This window comes from Myotis davidii, unplaced genomic scaffold (genome assembly GCF_000327345.1).
Source record: "Myotis davidii unplaced genomic scaffold, ASM32734v1 scaffold46, whole genome shotgun sequence".
In the NCBI taxonomy this organism is placed as follows: domain Eukaryota; kingdom Metazoa; phylum Chordata; class Mammalia; order Chiroptera; family Vespertilionidae; genus Myotis; species Myotis davidii.
Window position 1 is genome coordinate 5,125,847 of NW_006383006.1, and position 27,273 is coordinate 5,153,119.

Here is a 27,273-nt window from a genome sequence, read left to right on the forward strand (position 1 = left end):
CAGCCTGGTCACCTCTCACAGCCCTCCCGCCAGCCTAGTCGCCCCATGCAGCCTGCTTGTTCAGTCGTTTGGTCGTCCCTTACTAACCCCCTGCAGCTTGGTCATAGGCAGCCACCTTGTGAGTGTGTGAGGGTTAATTTGCTTAGTATCTCTTTATTAGATAGGATAATTTCACCCCCCAACTTTTGGGATTTCAAATTACATGTATGCTAGACCACTTGATATTATCCCACAGGTCACCAAAGCTGTTCTGTTTCTTTTCTCCCACTGCCCAGGTTTTTATCTTTCTGTACTTCATTTTGACCCGTTTCTTTTGCTATATCTTCCAGGTCATCTGATCCTTTTTTCTGCAAGTATGCTGTTATTTCCATCCAGTAAATTTTTCATTTAAAATATTGTATTTTTCATCTCTAGTTGTTTGGTTCTTCCTCATATCTTTTATTTTCATCATTACTGTGTTCATGTTTTCCTTGTCTAGTTCCATCATCTCTGTCATTTGTGGGTCTGATTCTATGAATTGATCTTCCTTCTAGTTTATAGGGACCATTTTCTGCTTCTTGCCATGACTATCTATCTGGATACTGAATTGTATTGTAAACTTTATGTTGTTGAGTAACTGGATTTTTTTTCTTCCTTTAAGAAGGTTGGGCTTTATCCTAGTCGGTAGTTTGGTTACTTGAGGTTCTGCTGAGGCTGGTTTTAAGCTCTGTTAGCATTAGTCTGGAGTCGCCTTTAACCTAGAGAATAATTTACCCCCGTGGGGAAGCATGGCCCCTCTGAGGTCTCTGCTGAATCCCTGCATGATCAGTGCTGACTGCGCTCTGGCTGGGTGGACTTCGACTTGTCTGCACACCTCTGTGAGGTCTAGGAACTGTTCACTCCATGCTTTCGGTATCTCAGGGTGCCTGGCTTCGTGAAGTTTTACCCTAGGCATGTGCACTTGTGTTCAGCAGACTTAAGAGACCCCTGATGCAGATTTCTGAAGGTTGTTTTCTTTCTGACTCCCTCCTCTCCAGAACTTTGTCCAGCAGATTCCAGTCACCTCAACCCTGAATTCTGATCTCTGTCATGTCAACGTGGCAAGACCACTGTGCTCTGCTTGGGTTCTCTCTCTCTCTGCTCTCTTGTCTGGAAATGGCCTCTAGAAAGCAATTCAGGGCAAGTATGGAGTTTACCTCTTTCATTTCCCCTCTCTCGCAGGCATTCTTGTTTAATGTCTGAAAACACTGTTCATATATTTTTGTCTAGTGTTCTAGCACTTATGTTGGGAGAATAAATCTGGTCCCTGCTACTCCATCATGACCAGAAGTTAAATATCTGGTTAACTCTTACCAGCCTTCTGGTCTCGGATTAGAGGTCACTTCCTTCCAGAAAGCCTTCCTAAACCCCAGGCTCGGTTCGGTTTTTCTTCCATATTCTCCCAAAGTATCTCATCAGCGTGCTTACCACCTAGTGCAACTGCTTTTTCATATGTCTGTATCCCTCAGGAGACTCTAAGCTTTTCAAGGGCAGGATCATCATGTCTGTCTGTCTTGCTATTATAACCCCAATATTCATCACAATGCTTGGTGTACAGCATTCTCTCAATAAATATGCATTAAATGAATGCATGCTGAATCAGATGAGCTAGAAACCAAGGAAGCAAAGGGGAAGTCTGGAGTTTAGGATGAAAGAGCTATCTTAGACGCCTAGCACTGTTTACTTTGAAAAAGGAATGGAAGGACCAAAACTGTTAATTTGTCTCTGAAACCAATAAAAGATATTTTTTAAAAATCAATTATAGAATAAAATTGGCTCGTTTGAAATCTCCATGTGAATGTACTTTGCTATAAGGTATCCAGTACCCCAGTCAAGATATGGGACATTTCCATAGTCCAAAAAGTTGCTCCAATGTCCTCTACCTTTAGTTTAATTACACAACTTGATTACTTAGTACATCTGTTCCTATCATGTCTATGAAAACAATGCCAGGTTCTAAGATAGCCCTTTCACCCTACTTGTAAGCTCTTTGAGGGCAGGTTCTTTGTTTTGTTCACTGAGTTTCCCAAGTTCACAGCGCCAGGTTAATAGTAGCCACTTGACACATATTTATTATTATCCCAAAGGATTCATAACCAAATGAAAAAGGTGAGATTTGGAAAGGCGAATATAAACTATCCAAATCAGTATGGAAAGAACTTGTTAAGCATAACATAAAAAGGAAGCAAAACCTAAAATGGAAACGATCATTAGATTTAACTATTTAAACACATACACCTATTTCCCCAAACCCTTCTGGACAAATGATATTTCTATCATATGTGGAATGCTAGGGCTAATCTTGTTTTGTTTTTTTTTAATCAGTAAGAAAAAACTGAACAAGCTAATAGAAAAATGGGTAAGGCCGCACTTCTTGAAGTGTGTTCTGGTGACTCCAGGGGTTCCCAAGACCATTTCAGGGGGCCTGTGATTATTTTCACAATAATACTAAGATGTTGTTTGCCTTTTTCACTATGTGGACACTTGTACTGATGATGCAAAAGCAACGATGGCTCTTAGAATGAATCAATAAAGTGACACCACGCACCCCTATGCTCATTGCAGTGTTATTTACAATAGCCAAGATCTGGAAGCAGCCCAAGTGTCCATTAGTAGACGAGTGGATCAGGAAGCTGTGGTGTGTTTACGCAATGGAATACTACTCGGCCATAAAAAGAAGGAAATCTTACCTTTTGCAATAGCATGGATAGATATGGAGAGTATTATGCTAAGTGAAATGAGCCTGTCAGAGAAAGTCAAGTACCGTACGAGTTCACTTATAGGTGGAGTCTAATGAACAAAATTAAAAAACAAAATAGAAATAGACTCATAGAGAACAGACTGACAGATGTCAGCGGGGAGGGGGGCTGGCAGGCTGGGTGAAAAAGGTGAAGTGATTAAGAAAAAAAGAAAAGGACCCTCATAGACACAGACAACAGTATGGTGATTACCAGAGGGAAAAGGGATGGGAGGGTGTAGAAGAGGGTGAGGGAGAGATAAATGGCGATGGAAGGAGACCTGACTTGGGGTGGTGAACACACAATACAATATACAGATTGTAGAATTGTACACCTGAAATCTATTTAACTTTATTAATCCGCGTCACCTCAATCCATTAAAAAGAAAAGTGACACCAGCCTGTACTAGTAATCATGTTCTTCACCACCACACCACTTTCACTTACGGAAGTCCTCGGTGATGCAGTAAAAATTATTAAGTTTATTAAATCTTGGCCCTTGAACTCACATCTTTTTTTAAAAATAGACTTTGATTTTTAGAGCAGTTTTAGGTTCACAGCAGAAGTGAGCAGAATGTACAGAGTTCCATTATTCCTCGTCCCCACACATAGTACACAGTCTCCCTTACTATCAATGTCTCCCACCAGAGCAGTGAGTGCACTTGTTATAGCTGATAAATTTATACCAGCACATCGTAATCACCCAAAGTCCATATTTTATATTAGGATTCACTCTTGGTGTTATACATTCTATGGTTTTGACACATGTATATTGACATGTATCCACTATTATAATATCATACAGAATAGTTTCACTGCCCTGAACACTCTCTGTGTATCCCCTATTCATCCCAGCCTCCCCGCGACTCCTGGCAACCATTGATCTTTTTACTGTTTCTATAGTTTTGCCTTTTCTAAAATATTATATAGTTAGAATTATACAATATGTAGACTTTTTATTTTATTTTATTTTTTTAAATATATTGTATTTCCCAGGCATGGCTGCTTTGCCCTGGAGATACTGCAAGGTGATTGTCAGCTCCAAGCTGAAGGTAGACTTTTTAGATTGGCTCCGTTCACTTAGTTATATGAACTTAAGGTTCCTCCATGTCTTTTCATGGCTTGACAGCTCATTTTGTTTTAATGCTGAGAAATATTCCATTGGCTGGACGTACCACGGTTTGTTATCCTTTTACCTAAGGAAGGACATCTTTGTCACATCCAAGTTTTGGCAACTATGAATGAAGTTCCTATAAATATTTGTGTGCAGGTTTTTGTGTGGAAATGTTTTCAAGTCATTTGGGTAAATACCAAGGATCACAATTGCGGGATTGTATGGTAAGACTGTGTTCAGTTCTGTAAGAAACAGGCTGTCTTCCAAAGTGACTGTACCCCTTTGTATTCCCACCAGCCATGAATGAGAGTTCCCATTGCTCTGCATCCTCACCAGCATTTGGTGTTGTCAGTGTTTCAGATTTCTTGCCATTTTAATAGGTGTGCAGTGGTATCTAATTGTCGGTTGTGTGCAGGTTTTTGTGTGGAAATGTTTTCAAGTCATTTGGGTAAATACCAAGGATCACAATTGCGGGATTGTATGGTAAGACTGTGTTCAGTTCTGTAAGAAACAGGCTGTCTTCCAAAGTGACTGTACCCCTTTGTATTCCCACCAGCTTTTAAGAGTTCTTTATATATTTTTGGATAGCAGTTTTTTTCAGATATATATGTCTTTTGCAAATATTTTCTCCCAATCTGTGGCTTGTCTTCTTATTCTCTTGAGCTTCTTTCATCTTTTTAATTTTAACTTCTGTAGTTAATTTTTTTCAATGACCATAATAACTTAAAAAAATATCTTTATTGATTTTAGAGAGGAAGGGAGAGGGAGAGAGATAGAAGCATCATGAGAGAGAGAATCATTGATTGTACGCCCCCTACTGGGAATCAAGCCCGCAACCCTGGCATGTGCCCTTGGCCAGAATCGAATCTAGGACCTTTCAGTCCGCAGGCTGACGCTCTATCCATTGAGCCAAACCGGCCAGGGCGACTATAATAACTTTTAAAGATAGCTTTATTTCACATACCATATAATTCACCACTCAAAATGGGAAATTTCATATTTTAAATATCTTCAAATGGTTGTGCAACCACCACAATCTAATTTTAGGCCATTTCATCGCCCCCCAAAGAAACCCTGAATCCATTGGCAATCATTCCTCATTCCCTACTGCCACCATTCCCAGCCCTAAGAAACCACTAATCTACTTTATGTCTCCATAGATTTATCTATTCTGGACATTTCATACAAATTGAATCATATAATATGTAGCCTTTTATAACTGGTTTCTTTCACTAACAATGTTTTCAAGGTTCGTCCATGTTGTAGCACGAATCAGTGCTTTGTTCCTTTTATTGATGAGTAACATTGCAGGGCTGCATCGCATTTCATTTATCCATTCATCAGTTGGTGGGCATTTGGGTTGTTTTAGACTTTTTGGCTAGTATAAATGCTGCTGCCATGAACGTTCATGTGCAAATTTTTTGTGTGGACATATGTTTTCATTTCTTTTGGGAATAGACCTAGGAGTGGAATTACTGGGCCAGATGATAAATATATATTTAACATTTTAAGGAACGACCAAACTTCTCCAAAGCAGCTGTACCATTTACATCTCTACCAACAATATATGTAAAACTTTTGAAATTAAAACAGACACTCTTTTTAAAGACTTCTAGGGCTGTTCCGGTAGATCACAGTAGGCGCCCAGTAACTGTCATGGAAGGATGAATGCATGGTTTGAATAAGACGAGAGGAACTGAACATGGAAAATAGAGTGGGGGATGGGTGAGCCCCTGACAGTAACTCTCACTCCAGCACTAGCTGGCCAGGCCTCTCTGAGCCCCATGTGATTCCCAAACAGGATCACCCAACCCCTCCTGAGCTGGAGATCGACCTGGAAGCCCTCATGGAACTCTCCACAGAGGGGCAGAAAACTCATTTGGAGGTAGAATGGGGGCTGAGCCCTGGGGCAGGGGTTGGGGTTGGAAGCTGGGCTTGGACTAAGGGGAGGCTAGGAACCCAGGCTCTGCTTCCTTGGGTGGCGTGGGAGAACCCCATCAGAGGGGATTCCTGGAAGACTGAGTGGGGGCTTGTGGGAAAGTGCGGTGGCTCAGGGACCCACTGTCTGCTCTCTTCTACCCAGGCTCTTCTCCGAGACTGTCCCAGCCCCACAGAGGTAAGGACGCTTTGCTGTTGTGGGGGTAAGAGGAGGCCCAGTGGGGAGGAAACTAATGAAAGGAAAGCTTGGGCCTGTGTCGTTCCCCCCTTCCCTGGCTCTAGGACAGCGGTTCTCAACCTGTGGGTCACGACCCCTTTGGGGGTCGAATGACCCTTTCACAGGGGTCACCTAAGACCATCAGAAAACACATATATAATTACATATTGTTTTTGTGATGATTAATCACTATGCTTTAATTATGTTCAATTTGCAACAATGAAAATACATCCTGAATATCAGATATTTACATTATGATTCATAACAGTAGCAAAATTATAGTTATGAAGTAGCAACAAAAATAATTTTATGGTTGGGGGTCACCATAACATGAGGAACTGTATTAAAGGGTCACGGCATTAGGAAGGTTGAGAGCCACTGCTCTAGGAGATGGGGTAAGGGAGATATTGGGGGAACACATGGTGGTGGGTATGATTCCATGCCTTAATCTCACCCATTTCTCCTCAGCCTTTTATCTCCGAGCTGCTCAGTCAACTCAAGAAACTCCGGAGACTCAGTCGGCCTCAGAAATAAGACTCGTGTCACTACGTTTAGCAGCCTCAGCACCGCCAGGCCTGCCCCAGCCTCCGGATTCCGGGCTGAGAGGGAAGTGGCTCCTTGGAACATGGACAAGGAACATTGGAAGATGAGGTCACATGTGCCACCCCTGCTGTATGTACAGTCGCAGCTAGTTCTTGTCAGTTGGGCTTTCTGGGAGCCAGTCATGGCTGCTGCCCCGTGTTTTCCTTGACAGCCAAGTGGATAAAACCTTTAGGAGTCCCAGCTGAATGGAGTGTGGAGCATGTCTGTGCTGAGGGATGGGAGAGGGAGAGGGTGAAGTGATATACCAGGAGGCGAGCATCCTGGCACACTCTATCCTCTCACCTCACCATCCAACCACCAACCATCCATCCATCCATCCATCCATCCGTCCAATCTTTGAGAATTTAAAAATGAAGGTCACAGTTCTGCTTCAGAGATCATAATCTAGCAAGGCCCTGAGGCTAAGACACAAAGCCTCCTGTCATCATCAACAGGAGCCCAAGTGGCAAAGACCAGTTTTGAATCCCAGAGGAGGCAACAGGAAAAAGCTACCTGGGTCTGGGACATCGGGGAAGGCTGAAACCTCCTCCCCAGCTAAGGGATGCAGGAGGCCTCAGGCTGAGGACTCTTTCCAGCGCTGGCTCCAGCCAGAGGAAGAGAAAAAGCAGGGGCTAAGCAGAGGGGATGGGGTTCGGGCTAAGAGGCCAGGAGGGAGTTGCTAGCAACAGACACGAGTCAGAACAGCAGGCAGGTTGGCACAGGAGCCCTGAAGTTGGTGCCCTTTGGGAATAAGGCAGGAAGCAGGGCGTGCTTCCACTGTTTGTGCACGCAGCGTCTGAGTCCTAGAGAGGCCGAGAATCACGATAGTGGGGGCTGGGGCTAAGGTGGGCTGCCCAGAGCAGGACCCACACTTCCGTTCAGTTGAACAAATTCATGCCTCTGGTCTACAAGGCCTCCGAGACGGGTGGTACTGTTCCTGACGAGAGAATCTTGCATGAGGGCTCAACCCTCTCCCTCACTCTGTAGGACTGGATTTACAGCCTACTTTGCTTTTGCCGCCTCTCCAAGGACCCAGGCTCAGGGCCCACAGGTTCTAGAGATCAACGACGCTGGGCCCAAGGACTCAACATACTTTATTTGATACATTCAGTGCTGGGGCCCTTGAGCAGGTTTCAAGGCTCATTCTTGGAGTCAGTCTGGTCTTTCCAGTCCAGGCTTTGCTGGTGGAGGGCTCCTGACTTCTGCCTTCCCTTGGCTCCTCCAGTCACCATTCCCAATGCAGAATCCTTCCCCCTTCATGGACATCGAGGCTCAGGAAAGGGTGCACCCATGAGCAGTCGAGCTTGAAATGCTCTCCCATCAGGTGCCCCAGCCTGTGTGATTGCCTGTAGGACGACCTTCCTGGGAGGCCAGGGTGTCCTCAGTGTCCTTGGCCTGCATGTCGGGGGTGGTAAGCAGATGTCTGGTGCTCTTTAAGTTCAAAGGCATCATGACCTTCCCTGTGGAAAAAGAGAAAGAGGTCAGGGATCCCAGGCAGCCCTTGGGCATCCCAGTCCCAAAGAACATTCTGGCTGTACCCACCGGAAGCAGCGGACACAGTAGAGGTCTCCGTCGCAGCCAGCACAGCGCAAGGTGGCGTCCTCATTGCAGATGCAGCACCAGGGGAGCTGCTCTTCCTCAGCCTCAGGCCTGGGGGCCAGAGCCTGGGCCTTCTGGAGCAGAGAGGAATGGGGCAAGTGAGGTCCCTGAGGGGCTGGGGAGGTGGGGGGGCTGCGGCCAGAGCAGTCAGCCGGTCAGCGGGGAGGCTGCGGAGGCCCCTCAGTCTGTGTCTGGGGCTGTTCTCACCTGAGGCTCTGCCATGCAGGATGTGGCCGGGGGTTGCAGTGCTGGCTCTGCGGGGATGTTAAAGCCACTTGCCTCATCCAGGGCGGCTTCTTCAGTGAGCTGTGGACAGGGCAAAGGGTACAGCTCCCTGCTCGTGGCCCAGGTCCTCCCCACACCCCGAAGGTGCTGTGGCCTTAGCTTCTCAACCCATCTTCCTTTATCTGTTGCCTATGGCTGCTGACACCCCATCTCCAGGGGCCAGGTCTGGGTCATAGGGACAGAGGGACCCCAGCTGGAACAGCAGCAGAGCGACTGGCTACTGAGTCCCAGATGGAGGCCGGACGAATGGGCCAGGTGGGCGATGGGACAGTGAGGTAGGGGCCGGACAAAGGGTGGCAGTGAGTAAGGCAGGCCCACCTGCTGCAGGACTCTCTGGATGGCCGTCTCCTCATCCTCGTCGTCATCACTGTCTGGGAGGCGATAGTCTTGGAGGGTCACTTGGAGGGAGAGAGGTAGGAGCAGGGGAGGAGTGAGGCTGAGAGTTCGCCAGAGTGGCTATACTCTTGCTCCCGGGAGCTGGTTTGGTTTCCAGTGGCAGTTGGTCCAGAGCTGAGCAGTCTCTGCAGCCATTCTGATCGGGCCCCCCCGTCCCTGCTCCACCCGGCAGGGCTCGGGGTCAGGAACAGGCTCTGCACCTGAAGGGACTAGGGGTCCCCTGCCCCCTGACGGCTGCCACTTTTTTCTCAGCCACTGCTTTGCTCCAGTACTTTCCTGGTGGCTCTGGGCAGAGCTCGATAGACCCCCGGACACAGAGACACCCCCCAACTCCCCGGCAGCCCTTTCACAGAACTTGGCCTGGGTGTGGGGGCTGCTCCCCAGATTCTACCTCTGTCAGGGTCCCGTCCCCGAAGCACAGCCAGGCGCTTGGCAAGGTCCAGGATCCGCTCTTGCCTTGTGTTCTCCTCCCGCAGCTCGACTGCTGCTTCGGCCAGCAGCCTGCTCTTCTCCCCATCCAGGGACCGGGTGGCCTGCCCCTTGGAATTCGCACTCAGGCCTCCTGGCCAACCCTGGTTGAGGTCATTCTGAATAGCGGCAGCTGGAAGGAGCAATGCAGTCAGGGGGGCAGAGATATTCCAAGATCTCTCATCAGAAGCCACTGAGCCCATTTCTCAACATTTTATAAATCCCTACAGAGCATCAGCTTTCTGTTCAGCACTAGCTCTGTGGTTTATATTACAAAGGAAATATCAGGTGGGCTGGGATGGATGTAGTTGGAAAAAACCGCTACGATTACCAGTGTTTTATACTGGGGGGAAAATGGTCTGAGAATCAGTGTCCCAAATAATCAGGTTATGGGGAGGCCAAAGTCCAGCCAGTGTCTCTGCCCTACAGGTGAACCAGCATGTCCCGGGAGCAGCAGAGAGAGGACATGGCAGACCCTGAGGTCTTACATATAAGTGACGAGGCTGGAGGAATTCTGACAGAGTGGGTGTGGCTTTGACATGTTCCCTTTAGCTCACTATCAGACCAAAAGGTTTGAAAGCAGACAGCTTGGGGTTCAAGTCCTAGCTTTGTTATTTAACGGTTGTGTGATCTTGATCAAGTTCCCTTAGCTCACCAGGCCTCAGTTGCCTCATTTATAAAATATGGATAATTAGAGTATGTACCTATAGGATTACTGAGGATGTTCGATGAGATTGTGTCTCTAAAGCAGGGCTTCTCGATGGTGGTTCTATTGACGTTTGGGGCAGGATAATTCTTTGCTGTGGGGCTGTCCTGTGCATTACATGATGTTTTAGCGGCATCCTTAGCTTCTGCTCACTAGATGCCTGTGGTACATTCCGAGTTTTGACAACTAAAAAGTCTCCAGACACTGTCAAATGGGCCACGGAGGGGAAATCATCCTTAGTTGAGAACCACTGCTTGGAAGCCTTTGAATAGCACAGTCCAATATGGTTTTTATAATGATGGAAACATTCCACATCATGGTTTATATTTGTGCAGTCCAAGATGGTGGCCATGAGCCACATGTGGAACTGAGCACTTGAAATGTGGCTAGTACCACTGAGGGGACAGAATGTTACATTTTATTTAATTTTAATTAAATTTAAGTAGCCTCTTCCTCCTCCTTATCATCATCATTGCAAAGAACACTCACTGAGCACTTACTACAGCCAGGCAGGGTCCTAAGAACTTATTGGATCATCTCATTTATTCCTCCAAACTTCCCCACAAGGTAGGTTTTAACACACACACATGCACACACCCCTCCATTTTACAGATGAGGAAAGTGAGACTTTCCCAGGATCACACAGCTGGTAAGTGGAAGGAGAGAGAATCACTGACTGATTCTAAAGTCCACACACTATCCACTAGGCTTACACTGGCTCCCATAGAAGTTAACACTCAATAAATGGTAGCTCTTATAATGCTGATTGTTCTCTGATTTACATATATTCACCTCCCAGTGGGCCGCAGAGCCTCTCCCACCTGGGGAGAAAGGAGGGCAGGTCCCTGGGGCCCAGGTGGAGAAGTTACCTGGGCTTCCTCCTTCCCAGCTCTCATCAATAGCCACTTCTGCTGTGAGCTGTGTCAGCAGATCCTGCGCCTGCTGGGCCTGGGTCCTGGTGTCTGGTGGCTGATGCGCCTGCTCAGAGGAGGGAACTCAGTGGGGATCAGGATGGGGAAGCCACACCATAAGGTCCAGAGCAGTCTCTGTCAGTGAAGGCTGAGGAGTCCCCAAAGCTCAAGGAAAGGGGCTAATCCAGGGCCCACATAATTGAGTAGGTCTGACCATCCCCAACCAGAGGGGGTTCCCTGGCCTGGCGGCAGACCTGAGGATCGGGGGTGGGAGTCAGAGGCTTGCCAGCTCCAACGGGAGTACATAAGCACACATGTACCAGGACCCCCTTCCCTCTCAAGCCACAGCACTCACCGGCTGGGGGGTCTGAGAAGGTGGAACTCTGCCCTGCAGTGCGGCAAGTCGTGCCTCCATCTCCTGGGTGGAAGGGATGGAACTCTGGGTTTCGGCCCTCAGTGCGGCTAGCCTGGCTTCTATCTCTGCCTGTGAGGGCACTGACTCTGCAATTGGCATGGGGGAAATCTGTAAGGTCCAGAGGAATCCCAGTCCCAGGAACCCCAGATAGTGTCCTTTAGGCCAGCGGTCGCCAACCTTTCGGACCTCATGGACCACCCGTGGTCCGCAGACCCCCAGCTGGTGACCGCTGCTTTAGGCCGCCCTGCCTGCCCCTGCTCACTGGGCTTGTTCTCCTGGCGGAGCCGCGCTAGGCGCTCAGCGATGACTTGGTCTTGTGGGGTCAGTCCATGGCTCTGGAGAGTGCTGGACTTCTGCTTGGCTTCCAAGGCTGCCACACGCCTGGCAGGATATGAGATAAAGACTCTTGAAGAAGGCAGAAGGGTGGGGCGAAGGCACCCCCTCACTTTTCCCCATTCAAATCATTTCTAGGCATCTAGGGAGGCCTCCCATGGACAGTCTTCTGTGGTCCTCATGCATGTTGGCCTGCAGCTCAACCCAGCTGCCCAGCCAGAGGGTCCAACAGAAAGCATATGTATCAAGAACTGTTTCTGGGGAGAGGGCTCTTGAGCTGCTTTCTGATCCCAGGAGGGCAGGTAGGAGCCTTCAAGACGGATAGTCTCCTGGCCCTGTGTTCATCTGATCGAGAGGCTGGGAAGAGTCCGTCCCTGGGGCTCCTTGCCCTTCCCCCATCCACATTTGTCTCTGTCCCTTCAGCACTTACTTCTTATAGTTCTGAGGTGGTGACCACTTGGAGGCACTGGCAGGAGAAGATCCTCTATAGAGAAGAAATCTGGTTTCAGAAGCCCTGACATCTGCCAGTCAGTGCCCCCACCCCAAACACTTCCTGAGCGGACCTCGGGCCACAGAGCACAGGCTACCAGGGCTGGCCAGCTGCCTGCTGCCGTGGTGGGCTGAGTCCTCGCCCTTGTCAGCTTCTCACCTGGTCAGGGCCTCGTGGCACTGTTTGCAGACTTTCTGTTGGGTGTTCCCGGCCCGGGGCACCGCTGCACTGAAGCTCAGGCAGCTGGAACAGAAGGCCCGGCCACAGTTCTTACAGCCAATCTACAAGAAACACGAAGCAGGGTTATCCACGTCCCAACCACTCAGGCAGGCTCCTCCCTGGCACTCTCTGAGCACCTAGACGAGAGAAGACGACACTGAAGGTATGAACAGCTGCTGAGAAGAGGATGAGGGGCGGGGACCCTAAGGCCTGGGGAGACACAAGGGTGGAGTAAAGTGATTCCTCCATCTCCAGTCTTTTATTCAAATCAGGGAAAGCTTCATACAAAATTTCCATGCTTTCTGTCTAACCGGTCTTCAACTTCCTGACACCGGGGTATAGAAGACAAACAGGCAAAGCCCCTTGGTCACTGACTCCTCAACAACGGAGAATCAGAGAAAGTGCAGAGCTCAGGCCTTCTCTGCTCCAGCAAGATGGAGGGAGGCGTGGCTCAGGATGGGGCCATAACAATAGCCTCCATTTATTAAGCACTGACTGCATGTCAGGCGCTAAGCTCAGTATTTAACATTCTTCAGCTGATTTAATCCTCAGAGTGTCTGCACACTATTTTACTTAATCCTGATGCCCAGCATTATTGTTCCTATTTTAGGTGGGGGTCGGAGAGGTTACATGACTTGCCCAAACAAAAGTCACCCTCTGAATAAGGCATCAGAGCTCAAATGTGAACGCTGACCACCCTGCCTCCCAAACCCAGGTTTCCAAGAACTGCACGGACCTGCCTCCCTACGTGCTTCACTCACCCTGTGTGGTTCCTATCTTCTAGTCACTGCTGGGGCACAGCCGGCCTGCAGTTACCAGGGGAACTCGTGGGTCTGTGCTGGAGGGCGGAAAGGCTCTGCCACGGAGCCCTGCGGGCAGGGGAAAGGTCGGGAACCTAACGGAGGGAACCCGGGAGGGCAGGCTGCCAGACGGCGAGGGCTCCAGAGCAGAGGGAGTAACGGGACAAGGCGTGATGGAGAGTGGGCACAGGGCGGCGGAGAAGCAGCAGGACCGAGGGGGAGGAAACAGCCGGACCCTACACTCGGCAGACAGAAAAGTCTAGCTTTCCAAAACCCACAGGAGCGCGCCTTACAGTTTTACAGAGAGCTTTTCCCTCCAGCACCTCGCTGGACCCACACCAACCGGCAAGCGAGGGAGTGCAAGCCCCATTTTACAGAAATGGGAACTAAGGAGCAATCCTGAGAATCATACCTTGGAAAAGGCTGGAAGGCAGTCTATGGGCTGCAAGTCCCGTGTATTTCCCTCCACTCCGCGTTCTCCCTGGCCCTCCAGCCCACGGGGAGAGAAGGCTCACCTCCTTCTTGAAGAGGGTGAACTTGACAGCGCAGCCGTAGCACCTGCTCTCCATCCTGGCTCCCGGCGTGGAGCGGCACGGCCGGCAGAGTTGCGATCACGCCCGCGAGGTACGGGGCCCGTGGACCTTCACCCAGCTCCGCCCCTGTCCCTCACACCCACTCGCGCGAGCCTGCCACGGCCTCCCGCAGGGAAATCGCTACCGGCCATCCTGGTTGGAGAGCAACAGCGGCGGGCGCGAGGGCTGCTGGGAGTTGTAGTTCATTCACGACAGCCCACTTCCTTCAGTGGCAATCAAGCTTGACACAGAACACATTTCCCAGGGGGCTAAGCGCCATTTAGCGGCTCGGGGCCGACAGTGTTCCGGAAGAGTCCCGCGCACGTTTAGACTCTTGGGAGTTGTAGTACGAATCCGGTCAGGGTTGGAACCATGTCGGTGGCCAAGGAGCTCTTACAGATGGACCTGTACGCGCTGCTAGGCATTGAGGAGAAGGCGGCGGACAAAGAGGTGAGAATGGTGGTGAGGAGGGCCGGTCCCGGGAGGTCGGGCGGCCCTTTCTGTCTTGGCGCCTAGACTGGCACCGCTGTCCAGGTTCGGCCGGGCCCTGGGCCGGTAGCGAGGGGCTGCCTGACGGCCTCAGAAACTGGGCTCCCAAACCATTCTAGGGCGGTCAGAGAGCCTCACGAGGAAGAAGGGGTCACCGAGGAGAGGCTCCTCGTGCGGGATACTGTGCTCTCCCTCTGGCCCTCGTCTAGGAGAGGCTGTGGGTGAGCCTGGGAGGGAATGCTCGCCTCCTCCGTGCGCCTGCGCGGGCTCAGCCTCTCTTTCCGCTTGTGCGGTGAGTGCGGCTGGAGGCACTTGAGTCTCTCCTGAAGGCTGATTGGCCCTTTAAATACAGTTCCTCATGTGACCCAACCATAAAATTATTTTCGTTGCTACTTCATAACTGTAATGTTGCTACTGTTACGAATCGTAATGTAAATATCTGATATGCAGGATGGTCTTAGGCGACCCCTCTGAAAGGGTCGACCGCCAAAGGGGTCGAGACCCACAGGTTGAGAACCGCTGGTTTAGCGCCTAGGATGAATAAAGGCTCAAGGCGCCTCCACTCCCTCTGCACCCCCTCCTTGGGACCTATGACCCTGCCTTCTCTGTTTTCTTTTCCACCCCAGCTCATTGACTCTTTTCAGGTAGCAGGTGCTCAGGTGTTGTCCTTTCAACATGCGCTAGTGGACCCAAAGCAGGAGGATCCTAGGGAAAGGCCTGAAGTTCCCCAGGAAGGTGTTTACAAAGGCGCCAGGGATTCGGACCCTGTACTGTAGTTAAGATTTCTGTTATCTAACCCTGGATCATGGTTGGCAGTTGTAGGTTGGTAGTTGGTAGCAACGTAGGAAGGGGAGGCAGGTAATTCATCAGCTGAAAATCAATGCCTGCTCTGGCTGGGTAGGGTTAGAGCGTCCTCCACATACTCCGAGGTTGACAGTGGATCCCTGGTCAGGGCACACGCAACAACCAAACCATGAATGCGGAGATGAGTGGAGCAATTCAGTGTTTCTCTCCTTCTCCCTGCCTCTCTTCCTACTTCCCTCCCTCCCTCCCTCTCTCTCAGAAACTCAGTAAATAAAAAATAAAAAAGAACATTAATGCCTATGAATGCCCCTGTACTTCCAGGCTGCCCTGCTCATTAACTGAGTGAGTTTGTAAGAGGAAACTCTAGGCACAAAAGCAGGGAGACCCATAGGGCCCTTGGGAAGAGCTGCCGTCAACCTGCACAGAACTGTCCCCTGCAGCTGGGCTGAAATCACAAGTGGACCATGGGGCCCTGGCCGGTTTGGGTCAATGGTTAAAGCGCTGGGCTGGGGATCAAAGGGTCTCGGGTTTGATTCCCAGTCAAGGGCATGTACTTGGTTGAGGGTTCAATCTCAGGCCCCTGTTGAGGCATGTGGGGAAAGCAACCAATCTCTCTCTCTCTCTCTCTCTCTCTCGCCCTCCCTCCTCCCTCCCTTTTACTCTCTCTAAAAAAAATCAATGGAGCCCTGACTGGTTTGGCTCAGTGGATGAAGCGTCGGCCTGCGGACTCAGGGGGCCCGAGTTTGATTCTGGTCAAGGGCATGTACCTTGGTTGCGGACACATCCCCAGTAGGGAGTGTGCAGGAGGCAGCTGATCGATGTTTCTAGCTCTCTATCCCTCTTCCTCTCCCTTCCTCTCTGTAAAGAATCAATAAAATATATTAAAAAAATCAGTGGAAAAGAAAATCCTTTGGTGAGGATTAAAAACAATTTTTAAAAAAATGTATTTTATTGATCTTTTACAGAGAGGAAGGGAGAGGAAGAGGGATAGAGAGCTAGAAACATCGATCAGCTGCCTCCTGCGAATCTCCCACTGGGGCGCGCCCACAACCCAGGCACATGCCCCCGACCGGAATCAAACCTGGGACCTCTCAGTCCGCAGGCCGACACTCCATCCACTGAGCCAAACCGGTTTCGGCGAGGATTAAAAACAATTTTTTAAAGAAAAAAGAAAAGAAATGGGCCAGGGGGATGTGTAACATCTGCTATATCTGTTTGTTAAGTCTTAAAATTTCAGTATTAGTAATGCCTAACACCCATATAACACTTACCGTGTGCTGAGCACTATTCTAAGTTCTACATTTGTACATTGTTTTTTTCCCCAAGCCACACTGTATCCAGCTTTATTCAAGATACTTTTCATAAACAGTCATAGTATTTCAGGCAGGACAGGGGCAGACAATCGTTAACAGTATACAACAACTTTCCAACTTCCTTCTTCAATGAACTCCCAAAATCAGAAAGCCACCGTAAAACCCAATGAAGTCTCCATCTGATGCTCTGAACAGGGAAAGTTTAGAGTGAGGGTTGACATTTCACATTGAACCTGTTGTTTAACAACTTTTCACAAGCCGACCCTGGCTTTCAGGAAATGAAAATGGCAGAGCATATCCATCTGTAGATCCACAGTCTAAAGAGGACTGCTGCTCTTTTGAGGGAGGCCCTCTCAGTGGTGACTCTGGGAAGTCCAGATTGCCCAACCGACTGGAAATCAATTTTTTTGGGTCAGGTCCACTTAGGTCTCTGGGCTTACGAGAGCCAAAGTCTATGCTTAAAGTGAAGAGGGAGAGAAGGACATAGAAACGAATTTTAGTTTTCCCACATGACAAGGTGTTTGTGCCACGATGGCTAAAGTGTGTCAACATCAAGAGAAGCCTCCTCCCAGGAACCAAGAGAAAGAACTAGAAGGGAAAGGTATTTCCCCCCCATGTCAGTCCAGCTTTGAAGACATTCTAGTAGCACTATATGTCCTTCCCCACAAAATAACAATGAAGTGTTCTGTGTGCTAACAAATAGCTTAAAAAAAAAGTAAAACAAAATTCTGCATTTTTATAAAACTTGATAAAAAATAGTATTTCAGCCGAAACCGGTTTGGCTCAGTGGATAGAGCGTCGGCCTGCGAACTGAAAGGTCCCAGGTTCGATTCCGGTCAGGGGCATGTACCTGGGTTGCGGGCACATCCCCAGTGGGGAGTGTGCAGGAGGCAGCTGGTCGATGTTTCTCTCTCATCGATGTTTCTGACTATCTCTCTCCCTTCCTCTCTGTAAGAAATCAATAAAATATAAAAAAAAAATAGTATTTCAAACTGTACTGTCACCAGAAATACACAGTTATCAAAAATGCACACACTTCACTTGGCACCGCCAGCACCTTCAGCTTTCTGTGCCTGGTCTGTTTTGGTGTCTCCATTTTCTGCAGGATTATTCCCGTCTTTGGCAGCATCAGCTTTTCCCTTTCGGTACCTTCTCTCCCTTCTTTGCAGGGGCCTTTTTAGGCTTGGGCTCTGGCTTTGGAGGAGCAGGTTTAGCTGATAACCTGGCGGATCTTCTCTGTGGTTCGTCCTTCACCTTGGCTTTATCTCCTTTAGCATCCCCTTCCGCCTTTCTCTTGGGCATGATGACGATGGTGGTGGGACGTCTGAGCGGGACGCGGGGATGCAGCAGCGCCCGGGTCTTGCTCGGTCCGGGGGTCGATCTCGTCTCCTCACACTGCTCCATTTGTCCATTGTTTAACTTGTACTTCATTAATAGTGAGAAACTACTTTGGACATTTCACACTAGATCTAGCCAGTGTGTTGGCACCCTGAAGTTAAGAACTTTTGAGGAAGGCAGTTGGGAGTTGTTGATGTATATATTACTCAGAGAAGTGATGTAACCAGATTTAAAAAAAAATTAAACATCAGTATGGAGAATGGACACAAGTGGGAGGTGGGTGAGCCTGTTGCCTAACCAGAAACCAAGGTCTGATCAGACCAGCGTGGTTGGGATCCAGTTTTCACTCAAATGAGCTAAGGGATATGTGAGTACATTCTTTTAAAGGATAGCAGGTGCTTCTCCTGCCTTTTAGGAGGAGAGACACAACTGTAATACAAGGGAGAACACAGTAAGTTCCTTAAGAGGGACACAGACAGTGCTGTGGATGTTTGGAGTAGGCTGAGGTTGCTTCTAGTTTGGGAAAAGGGGTAGGGGAAATAGAGAAGCATTGTAAGCCTTGAAGAACCGGCGGCGTTCGGATGTGTGGGGATAAGGGGGAGAGATATTCAAGAAAAGGGAGAATGTGTATAGTCACATTTGTGTGGCGCAGGCCACGAAGAAAGGACGTGTGAAAGAAGATCAGCCTTGAAACGTAGATTGGGGCCTTTTTTGTGTTCTGGCTAGCTTCATGGTAATGGATATTTTTTGGCAAAGAATAAGGAGACAGGCCCCGTGTCCCCTCTCCTGGGTTCAAGGCCTATCGTTTTCTAGGGGTACCTTAAGGTCTGTACAAGGAAGGCCTCCTAAACGTTGGTTGTCTGGTCAGATAGGAGTTCCTTATTTGGGGTCCACAAAAAGGTGCCAAGAACTAAATAAACCTTGGAAACCATGTGTAATTTTTTGTGTGTCTACATTTTTGAGAAGAGGTAATTCTTATCCAGAAAAGACTAAAGAAGCCTCAACCTAGGCCAACCCCCTGTGTTACTGAAGTTCAGCAAGAGTGGTTAGTGACAGAATTGGGACTAGATACAGCTGTGGGCAAACTACGGCCCGCGGGCCGGATCCGGACCGGTTGAAATAAATAAAACTAAAAAAAAAAAAAAAAAAAAAAAAAAAGACCATCCCCTTTTATGTAATGATGTTTACTTTGAATTTATATTAGTTCACACAAACACTCCATCCATGCTTTTGTTCCAGCCCTCCGGTCCAGTTTAAGAACCGATTGTGGCCCTCGAGTCAAAAAGTTTGCCCACCCCTGGGCTAGAACCTGGATCCCCTAGGTATCCACCCAGGTCACTGCTCCTTCCACACTGTGTCACTCGAGCCCTGTCCAGAACAACACAGTTCAGTGGTAGTGATGAGCATCAACGTCTGATTTAAATTTCATTCATACCACTTCTCTGAATCCCAAATCTATACTAATATATCCATCTTCCTATTCTGTCTCTCCATTTGGATGTTTACAGGGATCTAAATTGTATTACATCCAAAATCAAACTCTTGAACTTCTCTTTCCAAACCTGCTTCTTCCTTGTACTTCTCTGTCCCAGTAAATGGCACCACTATCCACCCACTCAAGCCAGGAACCTGGAGTCATTCTTCATACCTCCCTCTCCTTACTCCTGCCATCACTGCGTCTTAATGAGTCAACCTCCCAAATAATTCTCAAACCTGTTCGCTTATCTCCATCTCCGCCACCAGCACTCTGCCCAAAGCCCCGTCAGCTTCCATCGAACCATCAGAGCAGCCTGTCAGCTTGTGTGCCTGCTTCCAGTCTATTCTAGTCTACTCTGCGGCACTCCTCCCATCTGTTCTCCTCGCAGAAAATGGAATGATCTGGGCACTCCCTTGGAACCATGTTGCACTTCTAAAATACTCAGTAGAATTTCTTACCCTTCATACAGGCTGTCCCTTCTGCCAGAGGTGTTCTTCCTCCCCTCTGTTAGCCTGGGCTGCTTTTCCTTCTCTTTCCGAACTCAGCTTCTGTGGTGCTTCCCCGGAGTGCCTGCTGGTTGTTCTTCCATACCAACTGGGTCTCCTCTTTTCCAGCACTTACTTCATTTTGCAATTATTTATGCATTTGTGTGATTATTTGTCTCGTGTCTTACTCCCCTGTATACAGTGGGGTCTTGACTTACGAGTGTCCCGACTAACGAGTTTTTTGAGATACTAGCTGTCTCTCAGCCGATTTTTTGCATTGAGTTGATAAGAGTAATTTGAGTTAACGAGCTCCTTAACGAGCTCGGTCTCCGAATTAAACTCCTAAGTCAAGGCCCCACTGTGTTTAGGTGCAAGGAGCATGTCTGGTCCATCTACTTCTGTAGCAGTCCCTTGCCTCGTGACTAGCACAGAGTAGGCTCTTAACACAGAGTAGGCTCTCAACAAATACAGGGTGGGGCAAAAGTAGGTTTACATTTGTGAGTATGTGAAAGGTATACAGAGTTTATTCTTGTATTATTATTTATTAAATATTTATTTTCCATACAAACAACTCTAAACCTACTTTTGCCTCACCCTGTATTTGTGAGGCGAACGTGATAACCACTACACTACGGAAACGCAGTCACCCTGTATTTGTTAATGAATAAAACAGTGTCTACAGAAACCACTGCAGCAACTTGACTTGAGAATCAGGAGACAGCCACTGTCTTTCTCATTTTAACCTTTTTGAGTGTACAGTTCCGTGGCATTAGTACATGACATTTTTGTGCAACCGTCACCACTATCCATGTTCAGAACTTTTCTGTCATCCTAAATTGAAATTCCAATCCATTAAACATTAACTCCCATTCCCTCTCCTTAACCCCTCCCTGGTAACTACTCTTTTACTATTTTTCTTATTGTTTCTCTATATGAACTTCACTATACTCTGTACTTCATATAAATAAACATACAAATATCATAATATTTGACCTTTTGTCACTGGCTTATTTCACTTAAGGTAATATTTTCTTCTTTATTTTAAAATATATTTTATTGATTTTTTACAGAGAGGAAGGGAGAGAGATAGAGAGTTAGAAACATCGATGAGAGAGAAACACCGACCAGCTGCCTCCCGCACATCCCCCACTGGGGAAGTGCCCGCAACCCAGGTACATGCCCTTGACCGGAATCGAACCCGGGACCTTTTAGTCCGCAGGCCGACGCTCTATCCACCGAGCCAAACCGGTTTCGGCTGGGCATGTGCCCTTGACCAGAACAGAACCTGGGACCCTTCAGTCCGCAGGCTAACGCTCTACCCATTGAGCCAAACCAGCTAGGACTATTTGTTTATTAATTATTGTATTAAGTATCTGTATTATTGTCATGAACTGTAAACCTACTTTTGCCCAACTATGTATGCATTATTATTTTCTTAAGCAATAGTAGTTTGTGACAGAGTGAAATTACTAGCCTATAAGTCAGCAGTTCTCAACCTGTGGGTCGCCAACCTGTTGGTCACGACTCCTTTGGGGGTTGAACGACCCTTTCACAGGGGTCGCCTAAGACCATCGGAAAACTCATATATAATTACATATTGTTTTTGTGATTAATCACTATGCTTTAATTATGTTCAATTTGTAACAATGAAAATACATCCTGCATATCAGATATTTACATTACGATTCATAACAGTAGCAAAATTACAGTTATGAAGTAGCAACGAAAATAATTTTATGGTTGGGGGTCACCACAACATGAGGAACTGTATTAAAGGGTCGCGGCATTAAGAAGGTTGAGAACCACTGCTATAAGTAAATATACTTAAAAGCTATTTCTTTTTTTTTCTTTCTTTTTTATTGAATTTATTGGGGTGACATTGGTTCATAAAATTATATAGATTTCAGCTGTACAATTCTATTATACATCATCTAAATATTATATTGCGTGTGTGTGTGTGTTTAAGATATTCTTTTTACATCTTTTTAAAAAAATTTTATTTTTGTTAATTTTCATCCGAGGAAATTTTGTCATTGATTTTTAGAGAGATTAGAAGATAGTGGGAGAGACAGAGAGGCACATCGATTGGCTGCCTCCTGCATGGGCCCCGACCAGAACTGGGGATTGACCCTGCAGCTGAAGTACTTGCCCTTGACCAGAATTGAATTCGGGACCTTCAGTCTGTTGGCCGATGCTCTATCCACCGAGCAAAACCAGCTAGGGCTTCTTTGTGTGTTTTTTAAATATATATTTTTATTGATTTCAGAGAGGAAAGGAGAGGGAGAGAGAGATAGAAGCATCAATGATGAGAGAGAATCATTGATTAGCTGCCTCCTGCACGCCTCCCATGGGGATGGAGCCCACAATCCAGGCATGTGCCCTGACTGGTAATCGAACTGTGACCTCCTGGTTCATAGGTTGATGCTGAACCACTGAGCACACTGGCCGGTTGAGTTCTGTAGTTTTATGGGGTTTTTTTCTTAATCCTTTCACCTTTTTCACCCAGCCTCCCAATCCACCGCCCCGCCAACAGCTGTCAGTCTATGGACTCTATGAGTCTGTTTCTGTTTCTATTTTATTAGTTTATTTTGTTCATTAGATTCTACCTGGTGAAATCATAATGGTATTTGTCTTTCTCTGACTGGCTTATTTCAGTTAGCATAACACTCTCCAGGTCCGTCCATGAAGTCGCATTTCTGACTGGTCCTTTTTTATGCTGTTGTAGTTCTGAGTTCCTTGTAGTATTCACTAAGTTTCTTGAGCATCCTTATAACCATTTTTGGAACTCTATATCTGATCATTTGCCCCCTTTCATTTAGCTCTTTTGCTGGAGATTTCTCCTGTTCTTTCATTTGGAGCATGTCTCTTTGTCTTCCTCATTGGGCTGCCTGTTTTTTCCTATGTATTAATAAAATCTGCTATGATTCCCGGTCTTTGTAGGGTGGCTCTTTGTAGTAGGTGTCCCTAGGAACCCAGGGGCATTGTCTCTTTGGTCACCTGAGCTGGGTGCTCTGTGAATGTCCCTTGTGTGGGCTGTGTGGGCCCTTTTGTTGTAATTGAAACTTGGTTGTTATTGGTCTGTTTGTGTGTCAGCTCAACCCTCAGGCTGGCTGACTGTGAGGATCAACCCCAACCACAGTGTGTGAGCTGCTGTACACATGAAGCAGAATTCTTAGCTGGGTCTGGTGCCTGCCAAGGTCTTCCTTTGTATATGCCGCTTGTGAAGCTAATTAGATCCTGCTCTGATGTTGATTGAAGCTGGCCTCTGGGTGTGTTCTGGGGCTCTTGGGAGGGACTCTGGTAGGTAGGCAGGTATCTTTGACAAGGAACACTCAAGGAGGAGGTGAATATGATTTTGATGTCTTTGCAGAGGAGCTGTAACAGGGAAGGCTACACAAGAGGAAGCTATTTTGAAGGCTATATTTTAGGTATTCAACATTAAATTTCAGGTATAATGCTGAAACCGGTTTGGCTCAGTGGATAGAGCGTCGGCCTGCGGACTGAAGGGTCCCAGGTTCGATTCCGGTCAAGGGCATGTACTGAGTTGCGGGCACATCCCCTGTGGGAGGTGTGCAGGAGGCAGCTGATCGGTGTTTCTCTCTCATCGATGTTTCTAACTCTCTATCTCTCTCCCTTCCTCTCTGTAAAAAATCAATAAAATATATTTTAAAAAAAATTTCAGGTATAATAAATCTTGGTCCCTTGTTGTATAAGCATAATCAAGAATCTTGCAGTTAGATTTTCTTCTAAAATCAAAAAATTAAAATCCTCCTTACTGACAATCCCTGCTCCACTGCAGCTGCCATCACTGTCCCCCTCCCCTCCCTTAGCCCCTCTAAAAGCTCTTTCAAAATTGTCTTTCAGAAAGGTACACTCCCAGCCATTAAGTATTAGATCGTCCATCTCTCTGCTGGGCGTCCCCACCCTGATTCTTAAAATCAGCATGCTGTGTGCCCAGTACCTTGCCCAGAGCAGGCGCTCTCTCTCTCTCTCTCTCTCTCTCTCTCTCTCACACACACACACACACACACACACACACACACACACACACACACATACACACTCACTCACTTTAGTTCCCCTGCTACCTTTTGGTTTCCTTTTCCTTTCCCCATGAGTATTTTAGATGAGGTTAGCAACATTTCTCACAAACACCATTTGATTCCACAAACTTTTAAGTGACTACCGTGTGTCCATCCCACATGGTGCTAGGGGTACAAATGTGAAGAGAATATCCCTGTAGGGTCACCCCAGCTTGTCTGTTTCCACTTTCCCTGTCTCTTGCTCCTGTGGCTCATCATTTTGAAATGCAGGGGTCATAGTTGATAATTCTACAGAATGAAGTTTTCTAATCAGATGATAATTTCCTAGAGAAGTGGTATAGAAAATAACAGTGTTTATAACTAATCTTAACAAGTAAGGCCAGGAATTGTTGCTTTATACATCAACTGTTTTGAGAATGGATGGGACTCTAAGAGCACTAAGCAGTTGTAAATATCTATAATAATAAAAGCATAATGTGCAAATTGACCATACGGCCGAACAGCAGAACGACTGTCTGGATGACCTTCTGGGCAAAGCCAGAGCTACAAGGGCCGAGTCAGCCGGGGCTGTGAGGGCCTACCCTTGCACAAATTTTGTGCATTGGGCCTCTAGTGCCTTTATAATAGCCATTTACTGACTACCAGTGATAGTTAAGAAAGTGGACTTTGGAGTCAGACTGCCTGGATATGGATCCCATGACTTACCTAGTTTGTTACCTTAAGCAAAAAAGAAAAAGGAAAAAAAAATATATATATATATATATATATCCCCCACAAAACAAGCAGCATTTATTGTAGTATTACAAAACACTTTCCATTTTGGCAATATATTTTTTTAATATATTTTTATTGATTTCAGAGAGGAAGAGAGTGGGAGAGAGAGAAAGAGAGAGAGAGAGAGAAACAACATCAATGATGAGAGATAATCATTGATTGGCTGCCGCTTGCAAGCCCCCTATTTGAGGATCAGCCCACAACCTGGGCATGTGCCCTTGACCGAAATTGAACCCGGGACCCTTCAGTCCACAGGCCAACGCTCTATCCTCTGAGCCAAACCATCTAGGGCTCCATTTTGGCAATATTTTACAACACACTTAGCTTCAAGTGTTGGGAAGGAGAAAGCTGGGAATTAAAGAAGGAAATTTCAGTGGACATTACTAAAAGAAAAACTGTCCCAGCCCTCCCCCCAAAATAAAATTTCAAATGCCACTTCATTTCATTATCCAAGAAGAGGCAAGATGAAAGAAGCAAGCAAAACTCGGGCAATTTCACTATGGATCATGTCAGAGACAAAGGAACATTCAAAACAGTCAATATGGTCAGTTGCGCTGATCATTTCTGTAGTCATTTCTTCCTCTCATTTGCCTCCATAGCCACCTTGGTCTCTTCCATAGCTTTCATTGCTCCTGTCTCCACCATAGCCACTCCCACTTCAGTCTTCACCATGGCTTCTCGGTCCCCACTATAGCTTCCTTGATCTCCATAACCACCTCCTCTGTCCCCATCATAATCACTCCTCTCTCCATCATAGCTGCCTCGATCTCTACCTCAGCCCCCACAACCTCTGTAGCCTCTCTCCCCACCATAGCCTCTTCCCCAGAAACCTCCTGTGGGACGAACATCTTCTGGTCTGGGCTCATTGCACTGATTGCAGGAATTTCTTCAAACAAAGTTCATATTTCCACATGACTGATTAGGGCAAACCCAGTCCCCACTTTTGGAGTCTCCACCTCTCCCTGAAAGCCTCCATGACCTCTATATCCCCCATGGCCTTGCCACCCACTTCCACTTCTACCTTCTCTCATAAATTCAGGTCTTCTGCCCTAACCGGTTTGGCTCAGTGAATAGAGCGTCGGCCTGCGGACTGAAAGGTCCCAGGTTTGATTCCAGTCAAGGGCATGTACCTTGGTTGCAGGCACATCCCCAGTAGGAGGTGTGCAGGAGGCAGCTGATTGATGTTTCTCTCTCATCAGTGTTTCTAACTCTCTATCCCTCTCCCTTTCTCTCTGTAAAAAAAAATCAATCAATCAATCAATAAATAAATAAATAAATTCAGGTCTTCTGGTGGCAAAGGACACTTTAATGATGTGACCATGGAATTCTCTTCCATCAAACCAGTTAATGGCTGCCTTAGCTGAGAGTTATCAAATACTCTGTTGTCTCCCCTTTTGGCTTCCCTGTTTCCTTGACTGTGTACAGATTTATCATCCATTCAGTTCTTCTTTTTTGTCTTGATAATTCCTATTCATTTAAAGAACTTCCCTACTTGATCTGTAGATACACCCTCCCCCAAGTCCTTGCCCAGAGATTGTATTTGTTATCTGAATCAAATTCTTAATAAGCACTTGGTCTGGGTCCATAATCCCTGTGACCATCAAAATTTTTGAAGCCACTGCAGTAACCAACACCTAATCCTGTCATAGGACTTCTTTCATCTTTATCATATCTCCCACGCCCTCTGCCTATTCCCTGTGACCCACCGTATCCCCTATTATCTTCTCTATACCTACTCACATCACAACAGTCATCTTGTGTGTAGTGGCTGTAATTTTTCCTTTGTGAATGGTAAGACTACTGGTTTTGATTATAGGAATCATGCTGCTGATCATAACCAGACTGTTGAGCAAATATTTAACCTCTGTGTGCCTTGGCTTTCCCATCTGCAAAATGGGAATGATGGCAGTTCCTCCTTGCCAGCATTGTTGTGAACCTTGGTCCAGGTAAAGCACTTAGCACAGGGCCTGGTACAGGGTACATGCCTACTACAAGTTAGCTCTTGCTGTTATCATTGTTTTCCACCTTCCTTACACTGTGAGTGCTAAAGTCAAATACATGCTGCCCACAGCTCATGTCTGAGGTTGTACTCTACCCCTTGTCCCTCTCACTCATTCCAGTCCTGACAGATCAGTGCTGATTCACCCAACACTACACCAGTGACTCTTGACTGAGGCAGTGGTCAGGGTAGAAAGGAAGTGGGGAATCAGAACCAAGTTGAGAATCAGCAGAGTCAACTGTTCAGTTCAAATCTACAAATGAATGGAGCATGTCACCATGAACAAGTACCTTGTGCGTCTTGTAGGGTTGAATAAGACATACTTCTGCTTTCTGACAGCTCACACAGTATAGTAAGCAATGAACTATGAGGTAGAGTGCAGGAGGTTCAATGAAAGTATATAAGGAAAATGTAGGAATAAAAAGAAAGACACTGCTCACATGATTTGCAGGATCAGGGAAGATATCCTTCAGGAGGTGCGTTTGTGCAAGGCCTTGAGGAGAGGGTTAAAAGGGACCCTTTACTTTCTTTATTTTATAGACACGAGGATGAAGGTCCAGAGAGGTTATGGAACTTGCCAGAGGTCACCCAGTGAGTGAGCGTCAGGCCAGACTGGAGCCCCAGTTTAATATTCTCTCCACTTCTCTGCAGCTGACACGTGAATTTCTCTCCTGTCCATAGCAGCCTCGCCTTTCATTTGAAGCCCTTCGAGGGCTTCAAACTCACTGTATCTTGGCAGGTATTACTCGGT

General features: G+C 47.1%; 3 protein-coding genes, 1 long non-coding RNA gene and 1 pseudogene across 5 annotated transcripts in view; 3 read left to right on the top strand and 2 right to left on the bottom strand.

Moving 5' to 3' along the window:
• The window catches only part of PPP1R14D (protein phosphatase 1 regulatory inhibitor subunit 14D), an 11,568-nt gene extending 4,920 nt beyond the window's left edge, over nucleotides 1-6,648 (top strand). The window contains exons 2-4 of the mRNA XM_015557562.1: nucleotides 5,671-5,754; nucleotides 5,953-5,985; nucleotides 6,493-6,648. Coding sequence (XP_015413048.1) covers nucleotides 5,671-5,754; nucleotides 5,953-5,985; nucleotides 6,493-6,558 — 183 coding nt within the window. The 3' untranslated portion in view covers nucleotides 6,559-6,648. The remainder of the gene's footprint in view (nucleotides 1-5,670; nucleotides 5,755-5,952; nucleotides 5,986-6,492) is intronic.
• A 1,013-nt stretch (nucleotides 6,649-7,661) lies between these two features.
• Nucleotides 7,662-13,986, bottom strand: ZFYVE19 (zinc finger, FYVE domain containing 19). Its single transcript, XM_006778084.2, has 11 exons — nucleotides 13,744-13,986; nucleotides 12,369-12,490; nucleotides 12,150-12,203; nucleotides 11,649-11,767; nucleotides 11,327-11,472; nucleotides 10,930-11,038; nucleotides 9,278-9,487; nucleotides 8,809-8,888; nucleotides 8,413-8,511; nucleotides 8,149-8,276; nucleotides 7,662-8,066 (listed from the first exon to the last, which is right to left on the bottom strand). Exons 1-11 carry the CDS (start codon nucleotides 13,795-13,797, stop codon nucleotides 7,988-7,990), a joined length of 1,200 nt encoding a protein of 399 aa, XP_006778147.1. The 5' UTR covers nucleotides 13,798-13,986; the 3' UTR covers nucleotides 7,662-7,987.
• Nucleotides 13,987-14,086: 100 nt separating this feature from the next.
• The window catches only part of DNAJC17 (DnaJ heat shock protein family (Hsp40) member C17), a 43,917-nt gene continuing 30,730 nt past the window's right edge, over nucleotides 14,087-27,273 (top strand). For both annotated transcript variants that reach the window (XM_006778083.2, XM_015557560.1), the window contains exon 1: nucleotides 14,087-14,250. In XM_006778083.2, coding sequence (XP_006778146.1) covers nucleotides 14,173-14,250 — 78 coding nt within the window. In that variant the 5' untranslated portion in view covers nucleotides 14,087-14,172. The remainder of the gene's footprint in view (nucleotides 14,251-27,273) is intronic.
• Nucleotides 17,370-17,812, bottom strand: LOC102753753 (annotated as a pseudogene).
• On the top strand, nucleotides 22,991-23,425 carry LOC107181542. Its single transcript, XR_001512196.1, has 2 exons — nucleotides 22,991-23,155; nucleotides 23,389-23,425. It is a non-coding gene; the product is annotated as an uncharacterized LOC107181542 (long non-coding RNA).